The 19,179-nt window shown below is 36.4% G+C and overlaps 1 protein-coding gene across 1 annotated transcript in view; it reads right to left on the bottom strand.

The window, feature by feature from the left end:
• Positions 1-19,179, bottom strand: part of COG3 (component of oligomeric golgi complex 3) — a 47,168-nt gene that overhangs the window by 9,846 nt on the left and 18,143 nt on the right. The window contains exons 12-17 of the mRNA XM_065407615.1: positions 18,871-19,010; positions 16,216-16,376; positions 10,141-10,246; positions 7,974-8,098; positions 5,294-5,383; positions 1,214-1,334 (exon numbers count right to left, since the gene is read on the bottom strand). Of these exons, the coding sequence (XP_065263687.1) occupies positions 1,214-1,334; positions 5,294-5,383; positions 7,974-8,098; positions 10,141-10,246; positions 16,216-16,376; positions 18,871-19,010 (743 nt within the window). The remainder of the gene's footprint in view (positions 1-1,213; positions 1,335-5,293; positions 5,384-7,973; positions 8,099-10,140; positions 10,247-16,215; positions 16,377-18,870; positions 19,011-19,179) is intronic.

The following is a 19,179-nucleotide window of genomic DNA, read 5'->3' as shown; positions in this document are numbered from 1 at the left end:
CAAAATAAACAAAAAATATCATATTCCCCCCCATCTCTTTCAGTTATAATAATCTTAGTGTTATAAGTAATACTTATAAGTACCTCTTTTTCAGACTGGAGCATGATTTTTAAGTTGATGATGTCTCGAACTTTAAATCCACATTTGATTTAAGTCAAGTCAATATGCAGAAAGCTTGGTCCAACCGAACCTCTTTTCCTGTTACTTACCACCTTTGTAAGGCACTGGCTGGTACAAAAATTTATTCATTTAAAAAAAAGATACAGAACAAACTTTTATGTCAGCCAGGACAAGATACCATAAGGACATATTTACCCTTTAACCTCCAGCCAACTAGAAACTACTTAATAGGAAGGAGGTCTCATTGATGTTCAAATGCAATAGATGTAATTGTTAGTAACAAGATTCAGTAACTTCAAAGCAAAGGTAACAGTGTATTAGATGACAGAGAAGAAAGGTTATTTCTTCAACTTACTCTTCTGTAATGGAAAGAGATGTTCCAGCTTCTTTTTCTCAGGCTTATCAACAGCACTGAGTCTCTCTCACCCTTCCCTTTTTTCCTTAAGATTTTTTTCCTCTGTGCTTCACAATGCACTCTCAAGAAAACAATAATAACTACTGCCTCTTCTGGATGGCCTCTGCTCTTTATTTTTCCTCCTTACTAGATGTATGTATGCTTCATGAAACAACTCTCACCATGATAAATAGAAAAGTATTGACTAACTTTACAGTATAAGGAATACTTCTCTAGTCAAACTTCTACAGAAAAGACTGGGGCAATTTTAATTTTGGCCTAGGCAAGTAAGTTTCATGTTGTTAAAATCAATCTGCTAAGTAGCAGAAACAAGAAACTGCTCTGTAGAGTACAGCTAAGGATGAAAGATATTTCAGCACAATACAAATGTGAAGTTTATTTAGCAATAGTTTTTTGTTATTGTTGTTTTAAACAGCATGTATGAATTGGACAAGTCAGTGGCTAAAGCACAGATACAGCACTTAATATAAATCAAAAGTATAGTAGAGTTTGTTAGAAGCATTCTGAGCTGCTCTTCTTAGTAGGTAAAACCTGTATTAGAAAGGATTAGAACAAAGCAAGACAATGTAGCAAGCATGCAGATCATTGCAGGTGAACATAAAATAAACCCACAACCTTTGCTAGCATATCAGGGGAGGGCAAGCCCACCCAGCTCTGTCTGCCAGCACTGTGAAGTACCTCTAGTTTTCTTAAGGTCCAGGGAAATTTCCTTAATGGTGAATTCAGTGTGGAAAGGAGCAATTTGTTCACGAAGAATCAAAAGGTGTTTTATTAAGAAAAGCTGTCCATCAACCTGGGTCTAAATTACAATGAGAAAAAGAATGTCAAAAACTTAAAGAAAAATATTAATATAAGAGCATAATTATAAGTTCTCCCAACTATTTCAGTTACTTGCTTTAATTAATGCTAAAGCCCTAGTTTTATTTACAAGCCACTCTAGATTCATAGCACCAATTATTATGACCAGTGTCTGACATGCTACATTTCTATATTATTTCTAATAACTCATTCAACAGAAACAGACCATTTGTATGCTCCTTAAAAAACCTTGATTACAACATGCTTTCTGCATTACCGTGCAAAGCAAGCATAACTCCCACAATCTGACAAAGGCAGCCCACGCTCTTACATAGAGGATCTTTTGTTTCACATTTTATTATATTCCAAAGACATTGAGTATGTCTATACCCGTGCAGCTGTAGCGCCATAGGGTAAACACTTCCCACACAAGCAGAAGGGCTTTTTCCGTTGATATAGTTAATCCACCTCTCCAATAGGCGGTAGCTAGGTTGAAGGGAAAATTCTTCCATCAACCTAGCTGCATCTACACTGGGGTTCGGTCAACTTAACTACAGCACTCAAGGCGCAAAACTTTTCATAGCCCTGAACAACATAGCTGGCTCGATCTACTTTTTAATTGTAGACCAGGCCTAACATATCGTTTAAAAAAAATAAGGAAGTGCAAAGAGTTAAACACAAATACTACAGTCTGACAGAGCTATTGCTATTCTGTTTTTATTAGGGCTGTCAAAGTGATTAAAAAAATTAACCGTGATTAATCACGCTGTTAAACAATAATAGAATACCATTTATTGAAATATTTTTGGATGTTTTCTACATTTTCAAATATATTGATTTCAATTACAACACAATACAAAGTGTACAGTGCTCACTCTATTTATTTTTGATTACAAATACTTGCACCGTAAAAAACAAAAGAAATAGTATTTTTCAATTCACTTAATACAAGTACTGTAGTGCAATCTCTATCATGAAAGTTGAACTTACAAATGTAGAATTATGTACAAAAAATAACTGCATTCAAAAATACAACAATGTAAAACTTTAGAGCCTACAAGTCCACTCAGTCTTCCTTCTTGTTCAGCCAATCGGGAAGACAAATAAGTTTGGTTACAATTTGCAGGAGATAATGCTGCCCGCTTCTTGTTTACAATGTCACCTGAAAGTGAGAACAGGCGTTCTCCTGGCACTGTTGTAGCCAGAATCGTAAGATATTTATGTGTCAGATGCGCTAAAGATTCAGGTGTCCCATCATGCTTCAACCATGACTCCAGAGGACATGAGTGCACGCTGATGACGGCTTCTGCTTGATAATGATCCAAAGCAGAGTGGACCAACACACGTTCATTTTCATCATCTGAGTCAGATGCCACCAACAGAAGGTTGATTTTATTTTTTGGTGGTTCGGGTTCTGTAGTTTCCACATTGAAGTGTGGCTATTTTAAGACTTCTGAAAGCATGCTCCACACCTCGTCCCTCTCAGATTTTCGATGGCACTTCAGATTCTTAAACCTTTGCTCGAGTGCTGTAGCTATTTTTAGAAATATCATTGGTACCTTCTTTGCGTTTTGTCAAATCTGAAGTGAAAGTGTTCTTAGAATGAACATGTGCTGTGTCATCATCCGAGACTGCTATTACATGAAATATATGGCAGAATGCGAGTAAAACAGAACAGGAGACATACAATTCTCCCCCAAGGAGTTCAGTCACAAATTTAATTAATGCATTATTTTTTTAATGAGCATCATCAGCATGGAAGCATGTCCTCTGGAATGGGGGCCGAAGCATGAAGGGGCATACGAATGTTTAACATAACTGGCACGTAAATACTTTGCAACACCGGCTACAAAAGTGCCATACGAACGCCTGCTCTCACTTTCAGGTGATATATTAAAGGAGAAGCAGGCAGCATTATCTTCCGTAAATGTAAACAAACTTGTTTGTCTTAGCAATTGGCTGAACAAGAAATAGGCCTGAGTAGACTTGTAGGCTCTACAGTTTTACATTGTTGTGTTTTTGAGTTCAGTTACGTACCAAAAAAACTCTACATTTCTAAGTTACACTTTCATGATAAAGAGATGGCACTATAGTACTTGTATGAGGTGAATTGAAAAATACTATTTCTTTTATCACTTTTACACTGCAAATATTTGTAATCAAAAACAATATAAAGTGAGCACTGTACACTTTGTATTCTGTGTTGTAATAGAAATCAATATATTTGAAACTGCAGAAAAGCATCCAAAAATATTTAATAAATTTCAATTGGTATTCTATTAACAGTGTGATTAATCACGATTAATTTTTTTAATCACGATTAATTTTTTGAGTTAATCGCATGAGTTAACTGCGATTGACAGCCCTAGTTTTTATCATTACATGTAAAGCTTAGTTAATTTCTAAGCAGTAAAACAAAGATACAGAGAGTACAAGGCCAGAGTTCACCATACTGTAGGAACCTTAACTCTTGCATTCTTTGTTATTTCAGCTCTGCACTTTTAATGCTGCATACATTTTTAAATCTTGAAGATCATGCCTTATTAAGGTAAAGGAAATGGGACCCAGATTACACCTCTGCTGTTGCTATTGCTAGGTAGGAGAGATTTTTCACCAAGATTAAGTTAACAAAGCAGCAACATTTGTTTACACTGCAGGCTGTACTTTGGCATTAAAAAAAGAAAATATTTTAAAAGAAAAAACAAACAATGATCAAAACTGGTGAAAAGTAAATCAGATGAACATTTTTAATAAACCAAGACATTACTAACAATACAGTATAGGAATTTGCTTTCTTTTTTTTTTTTTTAATTAATGCATGACTTAATCTGACAGTGCTCTAGTGAGTGTTAAATTAGCATGCCCCAGGAGTGATGTGCCTTAAACCCCGATAGCAGGAAGCAGCATGCCTGCACAGAACTCACTGCAGGATCAAGGCCTCAGTCTCTACAACACTTTCTATCAAGGCTGATCCAATATTGTCAGAATACCAAATAACTGCAGAACTCTGAACAAGCTGCATATGGAAAGATAATAATTTATAGAAATTTTAAGGAAACTTTTCCCATATCATTGGATTCCCCTAAATCTATCAATAATTTTCATGAATTATGCTTTTAAAATGACACTCGAAAAAAAGTAGGTGTATTTCAAACCAATTCCTGATCTGTGCAATTAAAACCAGCTTAGGTAACTGAAACAAAGGGACTTTTTTTTTTTTTTTTTTTAAATAAACTCTAAATACTTCTGCCATTTATACAATCCACTAGATCTGGTCTATTATTATAGCCCACAGAATTTTATTTTTGTTTGTAGCAATTTATCTTTCTGGGTTTTATGAATTAGCAATAATGCTCCAATATTTGTGTTCAATAAACTGCAGAGAAACATTTACATTAAAACATATTTTCAGTGAAATTTAAGAAAAAATGTTCACAAATATTTTTATTATATAGAACACCAACTAAATTGATAGCGTCCCATTAAAAAGGAATGATAGATAAGAGCACCTCCTTTGATCATACAGACTAATATTCGCAAGGAACAGTCTTATCAACTAGCCCACTTGGGAACTTAATACTCAGTATAACACATGCAAGTCCAGTAAACAAGATATAAGACACACAGAAATATTAGGTGCAGAGATAATTAGAGGAATCCTACTTTAGTCTATTGTTTCGCTGAGTCATACGAGTTACACTAGTCTATAACCTTTATCTCTACGATTTTTAAGTTTAGTTTTTCATCATGGTTTGTGCATGCATCATTTTCTCTGCTTTACCACATCTTATCACAATGAAATGCAAGCAATTCTTACGGATCTCTGGGGACAGAGACAGACAATGTATTTTGATGAGATTTCAACATAATTCTGGACAACTCTTTAAGGGTCTTCATTATATATGAAAGAATCTTTCCTAATGAACACTGCTACATTCTAGAAAGATAACTTTGTCTGACCTTATTTTTGGAAATTGAATCCGCAGCTCCCAGCAGTGAGTGAATACAGGCAGATAACGCCTCTTGTGATAATCCTTGGAACACTGCCCTCTGGAGGGAGGAAAAAAATGTTTGCCAACCTTCTATGTAGCTTAAAGAACATACAGGACTTCTGATACTGAAGTCAATGGTTCCGCTCACAATGCATAAAGTTAAGCACATACGTAAGTGTACAGGGTTGGAGCCACATTAGCACAAATATAAAAGATTTTCATAACAAGTAAACAGACTGGATATGGTGGGTGCATAATTAAGCAACTAAAATAAGGAATATACTACATATACTACAAATTTTAACAGAGTTTGTAACCAGTTAGTGACATGATTGCTCTGAATATGGTTTGTGTCCTTATACACCACATGGTTAATACTCTATTAGTAACCATGGCACCTAAACAGTGTTTTGCCCCTGCCAGTTGCCTAGGCTAGAACATGCCTGTCTTCCTGTAACTATTCAGCACACTACTTTTGCAGTGTAGATGTCACCACCTGATTGAGCTGGAAAACCAATTTGGCTAGTCCTCCTTTCTCACAGCTCTCTTGGGTAGTAGGGCATCTCATATTGCATTGCTCCACATGCTGCTGGTGCCACTCTGTGTGCATACCTCCGTGCCGCTACCCCTGCTTAGGTAATATAGGATAGTTACCCAGATTTTCCCAGAATACACTGATACAGAGTAAGGTGTGGACACACAAGACACTGTTGTGTCATGGAAAAAAATTGTGTGAACTCGGCTCCACTGTGTTTGCTGTAAACAGTTAAATGAGAGTGTCACAAAAACTGGTTACAACAACATTTTTGTAGATGTAGCATAGCCAGGGCTTTAGATACTCAACAATATATGTAAAGCGTCAGATTTTCAAAAGGTTCACTTAAAACTTCAGTCTGTTTCAGTTTTCAGTCTGTATGCTGATCAATGATCCCTGCTTCTTCATACACACACTCCCTTATAATTGGGCTATGTAAATAATTCCAAACTGCATTTTCTTTCTTTCAAACAGTGGGCTCCAACCAAAAACATTACTATTTTTACTGAGATTAACATCAAAATGTTAATTACTTTAATTATTATATTTTTCCATATTCCATTTGACACCTCCCACACTTTCACAAGTTATGCCTCTCAAATAAGAATTTCTTCAAAAGTGTTAAGGTAGCCCTTTTGCTGTGTCTCCTATCAACTGAGTAAAAACAAAAATCAACATACAGCAAAAATGCACGTGTTCCCTGGGTTTCTCAGAGATTTACCAGCCTTTTCGTAGTTATGTTAAATGGCAATCTATTTATGGAACTTTCCCTTTAAGAGTAGGTTATATGAATAAGTATTATTTGAATCTCTATGAACAGGGTGTTTATTGTATCTGCTGTTATTAGCTGTGTTTTACACAGATTCATGCTACTGTATACTTTAAGGCAGGGGTTCTCAGGAAAAAAAATTGGTGGCCGCTCTCACACTTTTTCCTAAAATACTTAATTATTTAGGAAAAACAAATAAATATGCACATAAACACATCCAAATCATTGTAATTTATTTATTGCTAACTAGTAAGTCTGTTGAGAAAAGTGATATTAACAAACGTACAAGTATCACTTTTCACAGCAGACTTACTCAGCCCTGCCAACCCTGGGGACAAATGAAGCCCTGGATGGGGGCTCAGGGGAGGCAGCAGGGAGCTAGAGCCTGAAGCCCCACAGCTGGAACCTGGGCCCTGCCGCTGAGCAGCTACAGCCCAGGGCTGGAGCCCGAAGCCCCCTGCCAGAGCCTGCTGCCCCGCCACTCCAGGGCTGAAGCCCAAAGCCTGAGCCCCACTGCCCCAGGGAAGGTGGGGGATTCACTGGCTGCCTGCTCCTTCAACATTGTACCCCAGGTGTTTCCAGAGGGGGGCAGGGCCCAACCGCTGCTGGCGGCCCCAGCAATCAACACCAAGGCAGTGCATCCAGGAGCAACAGGGAGTCAGAGGGGCTGCTATATTGCGCCCTCCCCCCCACCCCCACCCCCAATCACAACCCAGGAGGCCATGGCCATAAGAAAAGCCCCTGGTGGCCGCATTTGAGAAACGCTGCTTAAAGTAGTCTTATTTTATGTAAATTTGTCAGTTTCTTGCAGTTGTACTTTTAAAGTTACTAAAAATGTGGTGCAAAAGATTAAAAACATTTTCTAAGGTAACTATAGATTATTCAATTTTAAGGCCAGAAGGGACCATTAGGATAATCTAATCTGATCGTATGCATATCACAGGCCACAGAATTTCACCCAATAATTTCTACATCAATCGCATAACTTCATTGAGCTGGAGAATTTTTTTTTTTTTTTTGGTCTGTGAGGTATGTGACTTTTTAAACATTACCTGTTGAAAAATCTTAGTAAGATGGAAAATGAAATTTTGGACCTGATTTGGTGCTTCATTTCTAAATTTACATGTGCAAAATCACTTGTCTTTGAACAATCTGCAATTTGCAAATTCACATATTTTATATGAAGAGACCAGCAAAAAAGGCAACAGCTAACAAAAGATAAATATCAATGTTTTCCAGTTATTTTTAGACAAAAATATCTAGAATTTGTAGTATATTCTTTTTTTTCTATTTTAACTTAAAACGGTACAGTAAGATAAAAGAAGAGGTGAAGTTTGTGCATACATCTATACATCTGTACAGTTTAGAGAGACACACTAGAGTCCTTCTGACTGTGGGATACCACATTCCATGTAGATCTGCTGGTGAAATCATAGTCTGTGGTCTGGGATTAAGGGATTCTGCTGTACCTATTTAAAGGTAGAAAACACACATTAAAAAGTTATTACTCTTTCCTTCCATCTGAAAACAATACGTAGTGAGTGTTATTTAGTGCTGACCTCCATAGGAATGTTACACATTACAAAATTACTTTGTTTTTAACCTCCTCAGAGGGAAGAAACCTGACTTCCAGTATATACATGCACAGAGTATGTGGGCAGCTGTGTAGAGTTTGAATTCATCTTGAAAAAGTACTGGGTAATCTTGAATTGGTGTATATACTCTGAAACATGTATTTAAGGAGAGGGCATACGTGGTTATCAGAAAAACAAAACACTAGCCTGCCCTCCTAAAATAAAAAATTGCTACAAGACATTTGAAAATAACTTTGCTACCACACTCATTCTTCAGACCATCGGGCCAGTCAGTGACCCATCCCTGAGACTGCGTATCTTCCTTCACCCAATGACAACCATCTAATCCTTCACCCCTGGCCGATTTAACATGTACTGACTGCCCAAAGGAGATCTAGTTCATCCTTTGTTAAATGTATTACTTGTATACGCATTTCTCTGGAAGTCACTGTAGTATCCTACCTGCTAAAAGGATGTGATGCATAACTACTGAAGAGAGTTATGGGGGAGAAAAGACAGTGGAGAAAATATAGGAGGGTTGCCCACAGGGCTTTAACAGGAACCCAGAGGCCACCCAGAGGGAGGGGAGAAAAGGAACAATATTGTATGAGTTTACTTTGCTATTCTTTCCTTGCTATACAGTAGATGACCTGAGGAGATTTAGCACAGTTGAAATATAGAATTTAGAACCCATGTTAATATGACAACATTGTCAGCTGTTAGGACAGAGAACAATGATTTTGTCATGTGGATTTTATTAGAAGTCACAGCCCTGTTACAAGAGCACCCTTCATGACAGAGGAGGTGCAAAACCATCTGTGCACATTCAGATTGGGTTTTCCTAATAATTGGTGGTGGAGAGCCTCACAGAACTCATCTTTCCCCTAGATTTTGGGGCAACTACTAGTTAACCTCAGTGACAACCATTTTAAAAACTAAAAACTAAAGGAAGTCAACAGAACCAGTCATGGAACAAAAGGCTGCAATGTCCTGGTGTGGGGATAGTCTAACAACCTCTTACATTTGTGCAGTTCCTACCATTCGTTCAAATCTAGACTTGTGTGTTCTAGCTGGTTCTAGTCTAGGTCTTTGGTGTGTCAGCCTGGTATGTCCACAGTAGGAAACCATGATAAATCCATGGAATAGTGAAGACAACTGCCAGAGCTAGAAAGATACAACTGGGAAGCAGAATATTAATAAGTGAGTAAACTGTAGTAAGATGGAGGGGAAAAAAGTCATCCAGGGATTCCAGGCACATTTAAAGGCATGTAAGCAGAACTCAGGTGGCATTCTGGTGTTAACAAAATCAAATCTCATGGAATTAATTACTTTATAAATGTATAAAAACATGGATCCCAAAATGAGGTTTTAAAATTTATAGACTAAATAATGAATTATTGCAATAACTAGACTACAAGTTATTGAAATCAGTTAAGAAAAACATTAAAAAGGATGCAATCACTGTCCGATTCTATGTTTTGAACAGGAAAACATTCTTGAACTACAACTTCCAAAGCGCTCACGTAACACACATGCCAGAATCATATAAAACCCATTCTTCTCCTGTGAGCTCAGCTCTTTATTATACTTCATATAAAAAAATGCTACGCCCCTTGACAACAGGAGTAAATATTTCACAGAATGAATGCGTCTGTAGTACAGACGTGCCACAATCACCATCACAGGATTAAGGCAGGTAATAAACACACTGAAAATCCAGTTCCTGAGGTTTTTGGGGAAGAAAATTTTTAAAAGTTTAAATAAAAATTCTTGAGTCAAAGCTCCTTTTATGCAAGCTCTTCCCAAAATTCTCCAAATACTTTAAAATATTTTTTTATTAAAGTAAATATAATGTTCTCATTATTTGCTTATCTTAATGCCCACTATGTCTATTTTACTACTTCATTTGATAATATAAAATATATTCCCAGGCATACCAGATTTAATTAGGTTGCAGGACTCTGGATCTTCTAGCCGCACATCTGAAAATGAAGCATCAGAAGGCAACTTCTTCTGTTCATCTTTTAAACTTTGTGCAATTTGCTGCAGGGGAAGATATGTCATGCAACTATTACATTAAACAGATTTTTTTTTTTTTTGTAAGAAGAATCTGTAACTTATGTTTCCAATGTAGAAAAAAGTTGTATTAATATGCCCAGCCTACCTGGATTTTCATGGCAAAACCAGATAACTGAACAAATGTTGCTGCTGCTAAATGGAGCTGGTCAGGAATTTTTTCCACAAAACTTTTTTTTTTTTTTTGGTCAGAAAATTCCAATTCATCAAAACCTAAACTGTTTGTGGGAAAGGGTTGATTCTAAATTTTCCATTTTAAAAATTCAGAGACGTGCTCAGCAAATGGAGTAACTTTGATTTAACACTATATTATATGAGGACTGCAAGATATTCATTTTTTCTGCTATTTGCTGTGCTGGGTTCAGCTGCAACCTTAAAACAGAGATCAAGATTGTCTACATGTGTAATTTTGACACTTTCCAAATGAAAAAGTTCTTTTGTAAGTCTAAACGATTTTTCATGTCAAAAATCTAAGTTAACATAGTAACAAATGTTTTTTAAAAAAATTTAAAAGGTCAAAATCTAACTGAAGTGTTAGATTTTGGGCTAGTGAAAATCTGAGTCTGGCTTTTTGTCTTGATTCAGGATGAGAAAATTTTTCTAAATCTCAAAAATTCTACCACAATGGGAAAACTATTTCCCACCTGGCACATCTGTTCATACAGGAACAGAGAAATGTTTAGTACTGAGATCAGATTCAGAAACTTTACACCGAATGGTTCTACTCAAAAAAAGTGACTAATAAAACCTAACAATGGGGTTCCAAAGTTTATCTGTCTCAACTCCTGTATGAAAAGATTCTCCTAGAAGTCTTGTTACTTATAAGCTGCCTGCCAGACCTACAAACTAAACCTAGACTCAGTCAAGCTGGATTTGTTTCTTCTCGCACTCCACCACCAGTAATCAAGGTTCTGTAGGTCAGTTTAGGCCCTCTGTTACACCTGGGGAGCACTAAAGCCTTCTAATATTGGCTCAGTGACCCCTGTGTAATCTTATTGCCTTTAAACGGTTTGCACAAGTGTAAACAATTGAATCCCAAGTAAACAACTCTGCTGATGAGCCAGAAGGAACAGACATTGGGCTCACTTTGTTGGCTGTGTTACCTTTGTTAGGGCTAACAGAAGTAAAAGGCAAAGATATGTCCCTAAAGTGAATATAATTACATACAAACGCATAACAGTTCTATCCAGTAAAGAGGTGCCATTTTGACAGTCACTTGCCACATTTTAAGTCATTTTTCCTTGATTTAAAAAACAGCATCTCCAGTGTGTAAAAAATACTCAAATTAATACCAAAAAGACAGTAGTCAATGTAAAGTCATACATGTTTTAATATGAGGGTGGTTTCATTAAGCAAAGTTACCATAATTGTTACTGTTGGGCCAAAATACATAAATATATTCATGTACCGCAAAATAAACATTCTTTATATTTTTAAAATGTGAAAAGCAACACAACAACATGGAGAGTGAAAAATCTATTCATAAATGCGTTGGGCAAATAGAGTAACTCTGACTTAACATTGTATTAAATGAAGATTGTGAGATATACATTTTTTCCACTGCTGTTTACTGTGCTGGATTCAGGTAGGACCTTAAAATAGAGATTAACATTTACATTTAACAGACTGCAAGTTCTGAGGTGTGGAGAATCTATTTGTTTACACTGTCTGGAAGATGCCACAGAATCATAGAAATATAGCGCTGAAAGGGACCCCGAGAAGTCATCTAGTTCATCCCTGGCAGAGACGGCCTATTATACCTAGACCTTCCCTGACAGGCTTGTCTAACCTGTTCTTAAAAACCTCCACTGACAGGGATTCTACAACCTCCCTTTGTAACATGTTTCAGTGCTTAACTAGTCTTATAGTTAGAAAGCTTTTCCTAATATCCAACCTAAATCTCCTTTGCTGCAGATCAGGCCAATCACTTCTTGTCCTACCTTCAGTGGACATGGAGAACAATTGATCATGGTCCTCTCTCTAACAGTCTAACGTATTTGAAGACTTACGGGTACCCCTTAGTCTTTTCTTCTTTTCTTTGCACTTGTCTATATTGAATTTTACCGCATTGATTTCAGACCAAGTCTCTAATTTATCAATTTTGAATTCTCATCTTGTCCTCCAAAGTGCTTGCAAGCCCTCTCAGCTTGGTGTCATGTGCAGATTTTATATGCATACTCTCCATCCCATTATTCAAGTCATTCATGAAAATGTTGAATAGTACTGGAAACGGGACAGACTCCACTGGGACCCCATTACACATACCCTCCCACCGTGATAGTGAACCATTAATAACTACTGAGTATGTTTTTTCAAACAGTTGTGCATGCATTTTATAGTAATTTCATCTAGACCACATGTTATAACTATAAAGGGAAGGGTGACAGCTCTCCTGTGTACAGTGCTATGGAATCCCTCCTAGCCAGAGACTTCAAATTCTTTTACCTGTAAAGGGTTAAGAAGCTCGGGTAACCTGGCTGACACCTGACCCCAAGGACCAATAAGGGGACAAGATACTTTCAAATCTTGGGGGGGGAAAGGCTTTTGTGTGTGTGCTTTGTTTAAGGGGTTGGTCACAAAGTGTAGAATGTTAGTTCCTGGAGAAGGCGTAAACCCCTCCCATTGCTGCTTCACCAACTGTAATGGCCAGACTTGTTTAAAAAGATGGAAAGAACCTGGATTAATGTCTGGTCCCTCTCAGTCCCAAAAGCAAACAACCCCTTAAACAAAGAACACACACAAAAGCCGTTCCCCCCCCAAGATTTAAAAGTATCTTGTCCCCTTATTGGTCCTTGGGGTCAGGTGTCAGCCAGGTTACCCAAGCTTCTTAACCCTTTACAGGTAAAAGGATTTGAAGTCTCTGGCTAGGAGGGATTCCATAGCACTGTACACAGGAGAGCTGTCACCCTTCCCTTTATAGTTATGACACCACATGTCCCTACTTTGCTTATGAGAATGTCATATGGACTGTGTCCTTACTGCTTCTTGTAACCCTATTAGCCTGTAGGTGCTTATAAATTAATTGTCTGATGATTTGTTCCAGTATCTTTCCAGGTATCTACACTAGGCTGACTGGTCTATAATTTCCCAGGTTCTCTTTGTTTCTCTTTTTAAAGATAAGTACTATACTTGCCCTTCTCAAGTCCTCTGGGACCTCACCGTCCTCCATGAGTTCTCGAAAATAATCCCTAATGCCTAATGGTTCCAAGATTGCTTCATCTAGTTCCTTAAGAACCCTAGGGTGAACTTCATGAAGTCCTGCCAACATGAATACAAATAACTTATCTAAATATTCTTTAACCTATTTTGGCTTGTGTTTCTTCACCCCTTCTGTTAAAATTAATTGTGTTAAGCAGAACTCTGGTACTGTAGAAAAATATATCATTAATGATACAATGTCAACTAAAAATGGAGGTTGTGGAGAACGAAGTAAGTGAAACTTTTTTTTTATTTAAATCTTCAGATTTGTACGTGGAAAAAGGGCAAAAGTGAGGATAGCAAAACTTGATTTTTGTTTAGCATTTTTTAACTAAATAAATTTTTTTAAGGTGCTTTGTTTATCAATATTTTAACTGAACACTTTCCAGTTTGCCAATATTCACCCATTACAGAGATTTGGACAATTGGCCCACTTAGGAACCAGCTGTTCAAATTTGACCCATGGAACCTGATTCAACATTTCAATAGATTCCATGCAGATCACAATTTATGGAATGGGTTTGTTCTGCTTTAATTAAGTTTGGGCACTGCTTTCTGTTTAAAGGTGGACAATTCTCAGTACTCTAAAATCCACATGTGATTTGGATTGTTTACTCCTATAAATGTTATCAGCAGGTGGTATCAGAGAAGTATCTTTAGCTCATTCTTCACAAGAATTCAGCAAAAGACTCTCCAGACTCTGCTTAGCACTTTGAAGTCCTGTTACAGTGCTGCACGTTAGCACTTCAAACTATTTGTCAGACTGGCAGCAGCCATTTGAAAATGGAAAGAGGACGTTTGAGCAAAGAGCTTAAAACATGCTCTTTCACTGCGTTACATTTGAATAATTCGTTTACTCAGACTTAATCATTGCTCTCCAAATATTCAAAGTTTGAGGTTTAAAAGTGATCAGAATCACAATGACAAACACATCAGGACATGTAAGAAGTGGAAACTTTATACGATCAGTGGAATTAAGTGTAAACCTCTTCTTCTCTATAAATGATCAGCCACGGAATCTTAATTAGCGTATTATCAGTAAGACAGACCTTGGCTACACTAGAAAGTTGTACTGTTTTAGTTATACTGCTATAGTTAGAGTGGTAAAAATAGCCTCCCTGCCAAGCGTGAGGGCAGTTATATCAATATAAAGGTATTTTATACAGTATAGCTATCCATGAATAGGAAGAGAAATAACTATACTGGTTTAAAAGTCACCTTTTATTCCTGCATACCTTTATAACTGCATCCACTAGGGCTTACAGTATAATAATTTCGGTTTAAAAAAAAAAAAAAAAGACAGCTAACTGAAATCGTTATATCGGTAAAACTTGAGTGTAGATTAGGCTTGAATGGATGCATCACATTTAACAATGGTTTTTAAAAAAAAGACATTATACTTTATGGGAAGGCATGATGATACTACATGTATAAGGCTAATATATTCACAAATATGAATATCGTAACTACTTTTATACAATCCTGGGCATTTTGTGTTTACTACTTATGCTTGAACAATAATATTGTAAGAAGTTTTATACTGGTGAGAAAACATTCAAGATTATAGGAACACGGATAGGGCATTGAACAGGACACTTCTTATAAAGCTTTGTCAGTTTCAAGGACAGAATTGTAAAAAAAATTACATACAGTTTTAATAAATTTATTTCTCCTGTCCAAGGCAAGCATTTGTACAACTTAAACCTACAGCAACATGCGCCAACCCAGTGATCACAAAAAACTGCCTCTTTGAGGATGTTTCAGTAGCAGTAAGTCTGACAATGCCATCTGTGCTGTTCGGTCAGTTGGAAAATAAAATGGACTAAAAGTTACAATCTTACAAACACAATGGCCAAGTAAGGCAAGGTTCCAGTCAAATCCTTTAACTTTCTGAGCTCTCATTGCCAAATTAGCATTAGCAATCACTCTTTTTACTATGATTTACCCCTTTCATGAAATATCAGTTTTTAATATGCCTTAAATTATGTATTAAGTTCACTGTTTTCTTTATATCCAAAAGATTTTTTTAAATCCTTCTTTGACAAAATATTGACACTATGAGTCATTTACCTGAGATCTTGTATTAATTATACTAATTTATTTTAAATTATAAGTATAATTATCTTTTTAATTCTTTCCAGCAGGACCAGTGTGAAGAGCATGAACTTATCCTGCAGGGAGCTTGGAATGGCTGTTATGAATAGCTAGAGAAAGTAGCTACTTGAAAGAGAAAGTTATTGGGAACTACTACTGACCTAACAAATTCATCTTTGAAGCTTTTTTTTTAAGCCAGTATCTTGACCAGCAACTTTGAAAACAAAATATCAGCCAACTGTGTTCGTCCATAGAATTTATCCTACAAATTCAGTACATTTAACTCCAACTTTCCATTGACAAAAACAAAAATCAAGAACATTAAAATAAACAAACAACAGAAATTGTTTAAAGAGGAGAAAGTTAGAAGCACCACAATGCACACTAACGCGGTGGTGAAAACTGTGGCCAGATTCACTTAACTTGATCTACGATATATTATACTATCTGATTTCAGGGCCAAAGATTAATCAATGGATGCCACCCTGATGGTGTCAATGCTTTTAAATACACATATAAACAGAAAAATCCTGTTTGCCGTGCTCTTCATTATATAATTGCATATGATGTATAACTAGGAAAACAAATTAAGTAAACAGATTTAAATGTTATTAGAGAATATTTGACAAATAAACAATACAGACCTCCATCATTTCCAATTTATCCGGATATGCAAGATCCCCAGGAGCAGGCTTGTAGCCTATGATGTCTGTCTGAATGTAGATGAATGTCCTGTAGACAAGACGTTCTTGTACATCCTCTAACATCTGCTGGACACCAGCAGCAAATGCACCCAGTTGTTCTGCTGACAAAAGAACATCAATACAATTGCTCATTAATTACATCTAGAAAAGTAATGTTTAAAAAGAACTTTTGAGTTTCATACTTTGTCACAAATTAATTTACTTGCTGCAAAGAACGCCAGGCCCAAATAACATTTGAAGAGCTGCATGCTGAGTGGTTTGTTACAAACCATGAATTCTTGTGCTCTTAACTACAGCGCTGCCAGTGACTTGCTATGTGGTGTGGGGCCAGTCACTTTCAGCTCTCTCTGCCTAAGATTTCCCCATACACAAACTGGGAATACGACAGAACATAACATACCATATTATAGTTTAAGTATGCTGATGTTTTGGGAGATGCTAAAAATATGTCAAAATGAAGTTTTTGCCTATATACTAAGAATTTGCCCTAGATTAGTTTTGTCATATACACAGTAAAGTATTACCACATGGACTGAAAAGTCATACTGCAGGACAAAGAGCTACATGTAATTTAGCCTACCTACCTCAATAAGACATTTGTATGTACTTAATGATCCAAGTAGAAGCAGCTTAAATCAAAATATCAGCTCTATGTTTAAATGGTAAAACCAGTAAGTAAAAGTTAGCCCAGAGGCTACTCTGCAAAGTTATTGTGTTTTGGTGTTTTGTTTTTGATAGTGTGAGAGATCAGGGTCACAATTATGCTCTTAGGAAAGTAAATTAACTTATCTTCACAACCCCAGAGATGGATAGCCACTCTGCTTTATATACCAAGGATCAAAAGGACCAAATCTTTCATGGAGTTATTGCTAGAGACATGAGAGTTACTCTAATGAAAGGTTACATAACACTTTAGAAATGCTTAAGATGTCCTACAAAGGGGGAAGGGAGGGCATTGAACTTGTGCCCTTTTTGCTTGCACATAAAGAAGGCCAGTCAAAAGGCATTTCCCTTTATCCTTTTTTTTTTTTTTTTTTTTTTTTTTTTTTTTTAACATTAGAAATAAAAATATTTCTACCCCGGAAGACACTATGGTGACTGGAAAATTAGCAAAATTAAGAAAATTCAAGATACGGAAAGCTGACCAATTGAACTAGGAAGGATTTCTTAGTCTGTTTAAACTGTACTTAATTTGTGCTGTAGTGAAAAAAAAATCTTTATTACAGATTCAACACCTGCCCTTTCAGCATAGGTGAGACAGCTCACAATACACACATCTAAGGTTCCCAAATCAGGAAAAAAACAGATTTGACGTTACTGATATTTCTAAGGTAAAACAGTCAGATGAGCTGAAATGTCTGCATTTTTTTCATATGCAATTATATACTACAAGGCAATGGAAATCTGAAAAGGTCCTGAAGGCATATGACTAGATTTCATAAGTTTCACAGTGAGCCACAAATGAAGAACTAGTCCCTAACAGGAATGGCTTGATATTTACCAGAGGTGGTTTTTACCAGGTAAAATCATGATTTTTACCACCCCAATTTAAGGCATTTTCTATTCTGAAAACGGTTTCATTATTTCACACCTAAAACAAAGTGTAAGTTACATAAGACAATAGGATTCATAGCTTAATTTAGGATTATACAAATAAAAAGTAAAACTGCAGTGGGTGTTATAATACTGAGCATCAGAATGTCTGTACACATTTTGGGCTCAGTATCTTCTCAAGGAAGCTATACATATCATGATTCATTTCAGTTTTCAATATTACACAAAAGTCAAAAACATTCCATTATATGAAAACAACAATGCAGAGTTCTAGGCTTGAAGCATTAAGCAATCACAAGCATGCAGAGTTGCAGACTACCAGTCCAGGTCCATCTGACCTTGCAGCAGCCTACAGCAGAAGACCAACTTTGATGTTGTGGATAGATTGAGTCCATTCCTCAGTTTTGAATGGATATATTCAAAGTTGTAAAGATTCATTCTATGCTTGCTGGACATCGATGCAATTATTTTTCCCAGTTTAAACTGGGTTTAAGTGGAATTTACCAGCACCGTGTCCTAATCCAGCTTTTTTCCCCAGGAAATTGCCAACCCTGGTTCCTACATGAATAAGAAGACTTAAAAAAAATAAAAAAAAAATAAAAAAAAAACTGGAATCCCTGACTAGATATAAAGTATAACGTACACCATTCCTTTCATTGCACTCTATGGCACTAGTCCTGTACCCCACAAGTGCACAAATTCATTGATCTGCGTAATTCCATTGACATCAACATGGTTAGTTGTGAGAGTAAAGTTATACACATGTATAAGCATTTGCAGGATCAAGGCCTGTTAGTAAAATCAAAATGTAGCAAGAATCTCTAGAATACCCCTTGTATACTCATTTCAATGAAGAAATGTTTTTAAATAAATTGTTTACCATAATGTAACCAAAAAAAGGACAAAGTTCATTTAAAATAATCATGTGTCACCTTTGACATGTTTAGCACATAAGAAACATCTACATCCGGTCTCCTATGAAGTTTAGTAGTTTCTAACACTGATTAACACCACAATCACTCATTTCCACCTATGTATTACCATTGTTCTGTACATGGTCTTCAAGCATCTCATTTTTGAGAATTCCACAGAGTTCAGACAAAGTTTCTAAGTGAATAACATGGATGATCAATGGCCTGAAGACATCATATAATGAGACACACAATTTCTCCAAAAGTTCACTAGAAGAAAGATAAAATGTATGGTATTATAAAAAACATTTCCAGGATACCAAAATACGACACTAAGATCATGTTACAGAAAGGACTAGTTCCTGTATCCCTGCACCAATAAACTGTTTTCAGCATAACGTATCCCAATTTTAATCCAACTGAAGTTACCATTCATAAC

Source organism: Emys orbicularis, chromosome 1 (genome assembly GCF_028017835.1).
Source record: "Emys orbicularis isolate rEmyOrb1 chromosome 1, rEmyOrb1.hap1, whole genome shotgun sequence".
Classification (NCBI taxonomy): domain Eukaryota; kingdom Metazoa; phylum Chordata; order Testudines; family Emydidae; genus Emys; species Emys orbicularis.
This window is presented reverse-complemented; position numbering and strand designations above follow the sequence as displayed.